At 33.3% G+C, this 12653-nt stretch overlaps 1 protein-coding gene across 1 annotated transcript in view; it reads right to left on the bottom strand.

The window, feature by feature from the left end:
* ERBB4 (erb-b2 receptor tyrosine kinase 4) overlaps window positions 1-12653 on the bottom strand; it is a 665849-nt gene that overhangs the window by 244254 nt on the left and 408942 nt on the right. The window contains exons 15-16 of the mRNA XM_069474179.1: window positions 8987-9141; window positions 1954-1998 (exon numbers count right to left, since the gene is read on the bottom strand). Of these exons, the coding sequence (XP_069330280.1) occupies window positions 1954-1998; window positions 8987-9141 (200 nt within the window). The remainder of the gene's footprint in view (window positions 1-1953; window positions 1999-8986; window positions 9142-12653) is intronic.

Raw genomic sequence — 12653 nt, 5'->3', positions numbered from 1 at the left:
ATTCAATGACATACATGAATCTCATAAATATATTTAGCAAAAGAAGCCAGATGCACAGACTACAAACTGTATGTCTTAATTTTTTCATTTTTTTTCTTTTATGGAGAGAGGGTCTTGCTCTGTTCAGGCTGAAGTGCTGTGGCGATCATGGCTCATTGCAACCTTAAACTCTGGGGCTAAAAGTGATTCTCGTACCTCAGCCTCCAGAGTACCTGGAACTATAGGAGTTACCACCATGCCTGGCTAATTTTTGTTTTAACTTTTACAGAGACAGGGTCGTGCTATGTTGCCCAGGCTGGTCTCAAACTCCTGGCCTCAAGTGATCCTCTGCCTTGGCCTCCCAAAGTGCTGGGATTACAGGTATGAGCCACCATCACACCTGGCCCATGACTAAACTCATATAAAGTTAAAAACCAGGCAACCTAGCCTATGGTGTTAAAATTTAGGACAGTGGTTACAATTGGAATGGCATACAATGGGGTTTTTGGGGTTCTGTTAGTATTTTTTTTCTTGATCTGGCTAATGGTTACACAAATGTCTCATTTGGGGAAATTCACTAAGGTTTACAATTATGTTTTGTGTACTTTTACACTATGTATATTTTAATATAAAAGTTTAGATTAAAAGGCAATATTTCATCCAAAATTCTCATTTTGCTAATTATATTATACCACTACTTTCTCTCTTCCAAAAGCATACAATTAATTTGTTTCACAAGTAAACAAATCTATATAATATTGTAAAGTTATTATTTTCCTATTTAGGAAGTATTCTATGAGATGTTTTATAAGTTGGGTTCATTGATGTATAATTTATATATGGTAAAATGTACAGTTCTACAATTTGTGTTAAACATATGCATTTGTGCAACCATTCTTATGATCAAGATATAGAATAGTTCCATTATTCCTTCAAATTAACTGCTCTTCTGCAGTCAAATTCATCCCCCAAACTCCACCCCCTGGCAACATTAATTTCCTGTCCCTATGGTTTTGCCTTTTTCAGAATGCCATATGAATGGAATCGTACAGTATGTATTAAGTCTGGTTTCTTTCATTTAGTGCAATATATTTGAGACCCATCTATGTTGTTGGATGTATCAGCAGCTTGTTCCTTTTTATTGCTCAGTAGTGTTATGATGCATGTATGTGCCACCACTGAAGGACATTTGAGTAGTTTCTAGTGTTTGGTGATTATGAATAAAACCACTATAAACATTAGTGTATAGGTATTTGTGTGAAAATGAGTAATATGTTTTGTTCTTAAATTTCAAGTTATACTTTTACCTGCACAAAATACGTTCTATATTGCCTTTAGTCTATGGTAATTCATGTACCTACAGAATATACCAACCAGTTCAAAATAATGTAAAATCAGAAATTGAATCAAATAACAGACATCTTACAAAGATAGATCAACTTTTGCAAATTCCTCCCTTAAAAATATTTCTTTTTGCAATCATGCAATCATCTATAGAATTAAGAACAAAAATATTCTATTAAAGTTTTATATTAATAATTCAAAATCTTGTTTAAATTATACAAAATTAAAAATCAATGGCATTACTAATTAGGACTCTGAAATCATAATGAAGGAAGGAAAAAGAAGAAAGATGGCTTGAAAAGGAAAGTTTTTTTTCCTCTTTCAAAACTCTCTAATTTAATATATTACAAACTTAACCCAACTGGTTAGTACTTTTTATCTGTGATAACTGGGAAAGGATTTGAGCGACAAAATGGAAACATGGTAGATGTTACCTAGCATGTTGTGGTAAAGTGGAATGGCCCGTCCATGGGTAGTAAATGCAGTCATGACTAGTGGGACCGTTACACCTGCAGGCAATTACAGAACAGAAAACATCATTCTCCATCCACAGTGACATGCACACACATGCACCAGTGCTCACACATGGAGCCTCGGAGGAAGAACATGGGAAGCAAGCACACCAAGTACCTATCCATGAGGCCGATGCAGTCTTCAATACTTGAGCCTATGCACCTGCAGAAGATGCAAATTTAAAACAAAAATACAAGGAAAGAAAAATTAGTCATTTTTTTTAAAGAATCAGTAAAATAAATACTGATTGTGTTAAATTCTGAATTATTAGACAATTTTTGGAACACCATAGATTTCAAGCCAGCAAGAAGATTATTGCTTGATGGATACACAGAAATGAATTGTAATTACCACCCAAGTGGAATGCAAAGAAACATGTCCACAGCAGAGGGAATTTTACCCTGGTTCTGTGGATAACTTTCAGACACACACAGTTCATTTCTAATACTTTCAATTCATTTGCATCATTCATGATTATATGTCTTGATGAATAACTTGATATTTTAATGACTATAATTGTTTTAATGTGTATGGTTTCTTCCAAAAGCCCTTACATTTAAGTAAAAATCAAAATCAATAGAAAAGGAAATATGAGCAATTTAATATAATATGATAACCTGATGCTTAATGCTCATTAAAGATTTATTTTGGCAGAAAATTAGTTAACATACTTTAATGCTATTTTCATGGATACTTTATATAATCACATTATTCTCGTCCTTGGTTGTGACTGGCTTTAAAACATACTTATCTTTAAACATGAATTTATTTAAAAAGCAAATTAACTGGTTTCACCATACTGCACTTTATCTTGACGCTCTCTTTTAAAATAGCGGTGCCATAACATGCAAACAAAAACAGGTTTTTAACCTGCCATAATAACGAACTCAAACAATAACAAATAAATAAATACTCTTCAAGGAAATGAATAAATTGAGACCCAGGTAGCTAAAGAATACACTGAGATTAACATTTAAATTGAATTATGTAAGTACACAGAATTCTAATGTACAGTCCCTAGAATTTCATTTTGAACTATTATAGAAGTATTATTTCTTTCATCTTCCAATGTACTTGAATTTTTTTCTTTCCCTTTTCTCCCATCAAAGATAGATAGCTCCAGGGCATTGCTGAGATTCCTCCTACAGCTATTATTTCTAGAACTGACTACTTTGGCTGGTAATAAAGGTTATATATTTTTTCCAAACTCTTAATTTTCAAAACTGAAAAAGGAGCTGAAGTTAAGATCATTATATAATGATGTAAAAAGGTACCCATATATAAGGCCAGAATATCTATTATATTTTTAGAAAACTCTAAACATTGGTGAACTAATATAAATTATGTATATAACAATTAAGTCACTATCTCTCTGCTTCATCAATATCTGTTATAACATTCCTACTAACAGGAAAATTGGTTTGTTCTGGTTTTTGTTTTGAAGATTCGTTTTGAGCAGCACAAATTTTAACCTACAGAAATACGGCAAATACACCTGTGATAAAAGTCTCTGAAAAAGCAAGTAAATGAGAAATAGAGTACGTAGCATTGAATGGGTATTATGCATAATCCATAATCAACACCATTGCTAAAAGTGGCAAATTAACTACCAAAAAGCTTTCAAATTATCTTATATAGTTTTCTTTTTATTCTGTTCTGAAGAACTTATTTTTCCTGTTATATCATCTTCAAAATGCTTTCATACATAGTACTGTCATTTTATAAAATTATTGGTCAACTTTTTATTTCCAAGTGAGAATCTAAAAAGCTGTGGTTAGTTTGCAATCTGTCTTTATGATAACCCTTGAAAGATTAAAAAAAAATTCAAAAATTCATCTTGAGGGGGAAGTGTGAATAATCAAAGATTCTCATCTATTACAAAAACCTGTTACATGCCTACTAAGTGTTCCTACTGTTCTAGGAGCTGGAGGGAGAAAAAAGATGAATTAGACACTTTTCCTATTTTCAGTGAGCTCAGAATTTAATGAAGGAGACAGATGCATAAACAGATGTGTATTGCATATGTGATAAATTAAGTAAGAGACATGAAAAAGTGTTTTAGGGGACTGTGGAGGAGGGACACCCAGTCCAGCAGTAGAAGGTCATGGTAACCCTCCTGAAGGATGTGGGAAGCTGAAGTTTAGAGTGCTGAGAGCTGGGGTTGGAGTGGCAGAAATTTCTGAAGGGTAAGAAACAGCAGGAGCAAAAACATAGATCTGAAGAAATGTGTAGCGTATACGAACAACTACCAGCAATTCTTAATAGTTGGAGAACACAATGTGAGACAACAGGGAGAGAAAAAAAGAAGCTAGAGCATTAGATGCAAGCCAGATTTTGATAACTATTTGCGTAGTAGCAAACTTAATAGAAAATCACTGTAGGGTTTTAAAGAAATAGTGAGATTGCTAGATTTGTATTCTACATAGATAAAAATCTTTGTATCCCTTTGCCCTGTGGAGGCTAGTCAGCTGAGAGCCAGGTAGACTTCTTTGGCCACAAATAATATTTTTGTCCCTGTAAGAGATGATGGACTAAACCAGGGAAATGGTAACTGGGGAAGTGGCAAAGGGACAGATTCAAGATATGCCTCAAAAGATACGGGGGAAAACAGATAAAGTTGGCTGATTTAATGAAAGATATAAAAGAATCAGAGTTAAAACATGATTTATATTTCCAGCTTTGAGAATAGTGGTGTCATTATTGAGAAAATCCAAGAGGAAGAACATGATTCTTCATGCATGTATTAGGGGAGGAGTGGTTGATAATTTCAGTTTTGTATGTCTACAGTTGGTGTGATTGTCCTACACAGAGGTAGAAATGTTACTCAGCAGTTGGGAAGATGAGTCTGTTGCTAAGCGAGGAAAGAGGCACGGGTATAATGAATACATTTGAAATACCATGCAGGAGAAGGCTAAAGCCATGTAAGTGGATAGATAGCAGAAGAAATCTAAAGTGAGAAAACGAGAGGCTGAAGATTAGAACCCCCCAAACTCTAATAGCATATGAACTAAGACAGGCTCTTCATACTAAAAGCATGGGAAAATATAATTGAGTAAAATCATTTGACTACAGTGTCATAGAAGCCAAATCAGAAAAGAACTTCAAGAAAGAGGGGGTGGTTATCAGTGTGAAATGCAGAGAAGTCTAATAAGAATTCCTGAGATAATTTTATTTGTCACTGTCATAGTCACTAGAATTTAGGTTTCTGTGAGTTGAGAAGCAAATAGGAAAATAGGGGCAAGGGAAATAGAGGAGAGAGACTGAGGGAGCAGGATGTAGGGTCAAGAAAGGTTGTTGAGAGGATTATTCAGGCTGTTTGAGGTCTAAACATATTTTTAAACTGAGGATGAAAGAAAAAAAATGAAAGAAAAAGAATGAGAATAGGACAGATGTGGCACCATCCTTTCTAAATATGAGCCATTGTATGCTTAAAGATATATACTGCACCTCAACTCTTTGCACTTTATAAAAGCAACTAATTAGCATATGCAATTTACGTCCATTTGGCAAGATCATAGAATAACAGAAACATTAAATTTTTGAAAAGTTGAAATCTCAATTAAAGGATTGAATCAAGATGTGGAATAATACAATTCTCAAAAATATTAGTGTTCCAAAGTATACTTACAGATAGATCGGTAAAAGAAACCATAGTATGTCTAATTTATATACTCCAGAATAATTTCTGGACTTCTGAATATTTAGGTGTATTTAATAATTGTTGGTACATAATGACTTATAAGTACCTTAATGTACCTATATAACCGACACAGTTCAGATATTTTGATAAAATCTTTAAATTTTGGAATGGAAATGGAGGAAATTTTTTGAATTTTCCATTGAAAGATTATAGACTTAATACTTCCACAAGCAGACCTTCTGTCCTCTCCATCAATGGAAATTTTTCATGATATAAATTTAAAAGGATTGATAAACAAGATTAAGGCATGTGTGAAACTTAATAATATGAAATTATGATTCTAATATTAATGAAAACATGTAATAAGATTTTTATAAGATTCCCCATGAAATAAACATTCCAATCAAATCTAAAATGTAGGTTTGGTTTGAAACAAAACCAAAATTAAATTGACATTAAGTTAGCTTGGACTCAAGCAATGTTTGTGAGGGTACTATAATCTCCACTCTCACTACCATTTAATTACATGCTAAGAGTAGTTTATAAGCCTTCTTTTAAAATTTCTATCTTGCTAATTTCAAATATGAATATCATTCCTAAGTTTTTAATTCTTGCTCATCATTTCAAAATGCTGTGGAGAAGGGTCTGGTGTCTAATAGAGGATATAAATTAAAGAATATAAATTCACTGGATTGTGAGTTCATAGAAGTCAAGAGCTGCATCTTGCTCATTTCTTAACTTGCCTGTCACTGTATCTGATGCAGAGTAGACATCCAATTTAACAAAGTTGAAGAATGAATGAAATGAGAAAAGGCTGCTAACATAGGAGTTGTCTAAGTGCAGACAAGAAGAGGCAATGTTGTTGTTGTTGTCATTGTTTTTTCCTCCTGGGATATTAGCGAGAATCTTTTGATAGGGCCTAAATGGATAACCTATTTTAAAAGTATTTAAAGAACTTATTACAGCTAATAAATTTAATGTACCTTTAGAGTAGTAAAAGTGCTTTTGAGGTATTATACAGATGATTTTAAATTCAGAAAATCATTAAACAGTATTCAAAGTAAGAACTTCTAAAAAAAAGTGTGATTTGAAAGAGTATTTCTATTAACTTGGTTCTTGAATTATTGGACAAAATATTTGCGTGTTAGGAAAAGAAAAGCTGTTTTCCAAGGCTGGCCTGGTGAATTCAAACTTACTGATAGGTCAGCTATTAACATGTGCTTAAGAATTAAAATAGTCACTCATACCATCATCCCCACTGCCCCTGTGATATTTCTAGAGAAAGATTGTATCTCTATGTGCACAATTTGCAAAGAAGGGACCGACTGCACAGGACACCTCATCACTTCAGTAAAGGATCTCAAAGCACAGTGGTTGCACAGCAATAGACTACATATGGGGATTTAGAATTTAGGAATACTACTCTTTGGGAGAAGCTTTTACTCTGGGGCTGCAACCATAGCATTTTTATAAAGTGAGTGAACATGACGATGTGGAGGCTATCAGAAAAAGGATGGCAGAAAGCTAAATGAAAACAAAGCCAAAAATCCTTGAGGAGTAAGTCAGTCGTGAGAGAATACATTTACCTTGGAAGATTCTGGGGAGTACAATATTCAAATGCTGTCTCACCATAATTCTGCAGCTATAATTTGCTAAAATCATCTTTTTTTCCTATTTACTTGGAGTTTCCAAATGATCTGATGAGATTTGTTCCCTTTTAAACCATCATCCTCCCTTTCAACTGAAATCCAGATTTTGCTGCTACGGTAAATTGATCTCTGTTCATTGCTCCCTATTTCTACTTCCCTCCACTATATATGTTTTTTAAAATTATATAATCATGATTTAAAAGAACTGAGAGGAAGACACACCAGCCACACATCCAGACTATGGCTCTGTGATCTCACTTTCATTTCCCTAATGGCTTCACTGTAATTAGATTTGCAAAAACAGCAAAAGGTCTCATTTTGAATGGCAACAGCTGTTGACATCAACATTATATTGAATAATTTACTGGTTTAATTTTAGCTGCAAAACAATAAAATCCTCTTGTGGATGATTTTAGCAGGCAAAGTTTTCTCTTTCTGTTGCTGACTCTTCTGCTCCAGCAGTACCAGTTGTTTTTTCATACAATATTCTTAAGTGTGCCAAAAACTCACAAGGGGAGCAGTTTATTACTTCTACTTTCCTTGAAACAAAGCACCTATGTGACTATTTCAGTATCCTCAACCTATGTGTTTATGTGTAAACCAGTGAGTTGGCAGTTAGCTCTTCAAAGCTGAATCTGAATTTGAATGGCAGAATATTACTTTACCTTTTGAGGATCTGCCACTTCACAGAGTGACTTAAGCAGATTTCTTGACCTGCAGGAAATGGTAGCAGCATCTGCAAATTGATGTTTTCTTGCCAGGAAATGATGTTGCTTGCTTAACTTCTTCAATATCCCCTAACAGCTAGCCCTTAATCTGGCAGAAAATCTCTTTATGGAATCTCCTACTTTCCTGCCAGATATAACATACCCAAGATGATTCTCAACAAGTGTGTGTGCGTTTGTATGTGTATGTGCACATGCCTGTGGGCACTCACAATGCAGAAGAGGTTTTATGGACAGGAAGAAGGTAGAGTGTGTGAAACTGCTTTCAGTCCTAAAATTGTATACTTTCTGGAGGAAAGAAAAAGAAAAATCTTTACTAAATAAGATTTTTTTTTTAACTTTTAAGAAATAGTTGTTGGAATTTGTTAGATGAATAACATTTCTTTTACAGTTCAGTGCTTTTCTTCTTTCTGTAATGTGTCTTTGTTATTCGACTGTTATAAATATCATACATAATCTAACTATTATTCATTGTACAATGCATTCTTTTGAAAAACAGAAAAATGTTTACCAATTTTTGAATTGTTCTATGTCAGTCAAAGAAATTTTAGGCTATCGGATAACCTGTAACAAAGTTATTTTCACAAAAATGTACTAGTTATTTCATTAATATACATATCACTAGCTTCCCCTATTTTTGTCTACCAGTACTATCTTTGTTCCTATTATCTTGAAGGAGTAATCTAAGGTAGTATTTACCACCGAGAGATATCCACACTTTAAGCTGATTGTGACAACAAAGAAACAGAAACAAAAACCTCTATTAATGATTTAATATACACAAATATCAAAAGTATGATTACTGTCTTATCTTTTCTAGTATCTTGAATTTCTGTTATAATTTGGAAGAATTTCTATACCACATTCAAAGTAAACCTGTCACTAGCTTCAGGAAGGTGTTAATAGATTGGTTATATGTAAACGTTAAGCAGAAGTATTTCAGAGGGTACAAATTTGATCTCTTAAATCATTCTTTTAGACAGGGTTTCTTTTAAAATCAACATATTAAATATAAAGATAGAGTTTTATGAGAATATTCTTATACTTAGGAGACAGTGTCAGGGATAAAGATACACGCGTATCTTCTGACCAGCAACACATACAAGGCTGAGTCCTTGGCCAGAAAGGATGCTTACCCTTGGGTGCAGTTTGGATGGCATGGGTGGCACTCCCGATCCTGATCAGCATACTTGAAAATGAAACTGTTTGCCCCCTGTAAGCCATCTGGACATTTTTCCACACAGTTTGGGCCATCCTTAAAATGAGAACACTTTGTACAGTTGTCAGGTCCCTGAAATGTAAAAAAGGAAAAAAAAATAAAGAAGAAAGTGGATGCCATTTCCTCTGGAATGCATTCATGTGTTTCAGTTACTGAGACTTTGGTAGGTAGCAAATCTTCCTCTAGGGAACTGGAGAACGTTTTCAGCAGTACTAATGTGGATGTAGCTATTGTAGTACAAATAGTGCTAAGGAGAGAAAGCTCAAGTTCAGTTTGATATCCTATAAGTGTGAAAACGTCATAATACCATATGTGTTCGTGAAATATTTTCCTTTTTGAAATCAGCAGTTCCTGGGTCAATTGATTTCTATGTCATTCCTCTAATGTGCTTTAATTTGATCAGAAAAATTGTTCAATGACTTTTCCAAAAAGACATCAGTCTTTTCTTCTTGTGGTTTATTTCTAGTGATATTACAGTGCAATAATATTTGTTAATAACAGATATTCCCTGGGGATATTTCACCATCATCACTGGGAATATGTGAATACTCTTACTAAATAGTTAATGAGAAAAGGAGACAATAGAAATTAAGTAACATTAAATTTCACATAAACGTGGGATGTAAATTTTCTTTTGGTTGTACAATGACTTTATTTGTAAGATGAATTTTAAAATTAACTATGAATAAATTACCAGGAATCAGGAAGTTTAGACAAATAATTTAAAAAATCCAAGTTATTTACCTCAAATCAGCTTGTGATAATGCTACAAATCATGTAATGTCTATTTGGAGGGATTTTAGTAAATCACAGAACAATGCTGAGACCCATATAAATGCACATTCTGCTGAGCAAATATCAAAAGTTCCATAATATTAATAATAAAGCAGATACATACAAATAAAAACTTCATGGAGAAACTAATCCAAGGATGAAGTTAATATAAATATGAGCATGAACAATTTAAATAGAACTCACTCACTTTATATATTTATGTTTATAATATACATTAATTTTCTAATATTGTCAAGAAGCAATAATAATATGAAACTATATTTGAAAATAACAAAATTAACTCTTTAAAAATAACATTAAACATCTAAAAATTTTGCAAAACAAAAACTGGTTTGGGATCTGGCGCAGGGAATAGTAAGCATGGAAGGAATGATCAGCATATCTTCAGATCAAAGAAAATGTAGAACATTTTAATAAAATGCTATTTTTCTTAAAAGATGCCCATGTTTTCACATATTCAGCTGTTCTGAATATTACCTACTTTAAATTTGCTTTTAATTCCCCTTTTTGAACATGGAACTTCTTCCCCTGACTCATTTCTCCCTAACATCTATGTCCACAGGATTCAACAATCATTATGGTACATATTAAAGACATAAATAAGATATAGTGTGTATACGGGGAGACAATTCTATCAAGTTAATAGTTATAAACAATGAGAATTTGGGAGCCAAGAGTCAGCACAAAGTTATTATTAGGTAGGAACTGTGGTGATCAGGGGCATGCCTTACATCCCTACATAAATGTTCATCCAAAAGCATCCAGACATTACAAATTAGTTATATTAGGCATCAGGATATCAAGAAATGTAATATTTTAAAAATTAAAAAAAAAATGAAGGCTGCTAATGAAGAATTATGGTGTCAAGAAGAAAAAGCAATCAGGAGGAGATTTCTAGAAATCCTGAGACTGAGTTTCAGTCAGGCACCTGTCTATTTCACTATCTTCATGTGAGGCTCAGAGCTAAAAAAAAAAAAGTAAGCCTATAAAATCTAATCCCTATTCTACCTGAGGAGTTTGCTAATGGTAACTTCTTATTTCCTCTTAAAAAAGAATACTTCACATGCTTCCAATTTTAACACCTGCTTACGGGTACTTAGGCACGTAATACTGTCTATTATACAGAATCATTTACTGTGCAAGTATGCTCAGTGGCATGACTTATTGTACAAGAAAAGAGACGTGGTGATGTATTCTGGCAGAACACAGACTAAAACTTACTATGAGTAAATTAGGCAGTTATAGTCTGAATTAAAAATTAGAAATTATTTTTCTCTTAAGTTCTTGTAATAGAAAATAATGTCCAGGTGAAATCAAAAGATATAAAAAGTCACAAAACTAAAATTAAATTCATATTTAATCTTTAAGGATACTGCGATAAGATAAATTATTTTTTGTTCTTCCTTATTTTTTAAGCATCTCTTAACCACGGATATACATTACTTAATGACAGGGATATGTTATAAGAAATGTGTCATTAGGAGATTTCATCATTGTATGAACATCACAGGGTATGCTTACACAGACCTAGATGGTGTAGCCTATAATGCACCTAAGCCATAAGGTATAGCCTATTGCTCCTGGCTACAAACCTATATAGCATGTCACCATACTGAGTACTGTAGGCAACTGTATTATAAAACAGTGATAAGTATCTGTGCATCTAAACATATCTGAACATAGAAAAGGTACAATAAAAACAGTATTATAATGTTATGGGAGCATCATGATGTATGTGGTCGTCACTAACCCAAACATCATCACGTGGTGCTTTACTATATTTGATTGTATTATCATGATAGAAAACCTAATGTCCTAGGCTGACAAAAAATATCTTGACAATTCTCAAAAAAAAAAAAAACAAAAACAAAAAAAAAAAGAAAAACCCACAAAATATACCCATCTTGTTTCCATAATAAAGAGACTTAAAGAAATATAAGTGTGTGTGATGCTTATTCTTCCTTTTCTTCCTTCATTGTATCCCCAAAGCTTTTAAGAACCTAGATGCAATAAACGAACCGATAAATGCAATAATAGAAAATGGAGGTGAAGGCAATATCCTTCTTCATCCCTAATTTTAAGATACCTCTGGATTCAATACTCTAGACAGACAAGTAAGGGACAGATGATATCCTGATAGAAACATCACATTTTTTCTTCAGTGACAATTGGTGTTTTTCTCTAGAAGCTACTACCAGCTACTACAAGAGACTGGAATACTAGGCCACACAGGGAGGGGGCCTGCTTTAGAACATTTCCCAGATTCACAGTGCACATTACATGAAAAAGACTTAAACATATTTCTGTAAACTACTACAACATGGGGGTTATTTGTTAAGGCAGCACAACCTTTATTAACCCAACTTTAAGAGCTCCTTTACCTTTTAAACAAATGTATTTTAAAAATCAGTTCCCTTCCCTTATCCCTTTTCTTCTCTTGCTGTTTTTCTAGCCTATATTTTTGTCTCCTGCAACTTTGTCTGATTTCACTTTCTTTTCTTTCTTCTCAGTAGGACTGTACAGGAGTAGTGAAAGCAAGGCAGAATGGATAAAATTGTAAAAAACAAAACAAAACAAATTAAATTAAAAAACCAAGTGTAGATGGATGAAGATATAAAAGCAGAAGTCTTCCTTTATTTCAAAACTATCCCTCTCTAGATTACGCTCGATTTCTGTCTTATTTCAGTAGGATATTATCCCATTTCACATATAGTTATCATATTACCAGAAAGCATTTCATCCTTATTACACTAAGGACATTGTTGCTGGGGAAAAAAGTGAATTGAAAA

Source organism: Eulemur rufifrons, chromosome 1 (genome assembly GCF_041146395.1).
Source record: "Eulemur rufifrons isolate Redbay chromosome 1, OSU_ERuf_1, whole genome shotgun sequence".
Taxonomy (NCBI): Eukaryota; Metazoa; Chordata; class Mammalia; order Primates; family Lemuridae; genus Eulemur; species Eulemur rufifrons.
The sequence above is the reverse complement of the archived record's forward strand: the minus strand, read 5'-3'. Positions and strand labels throughout refer to the sequence as shown.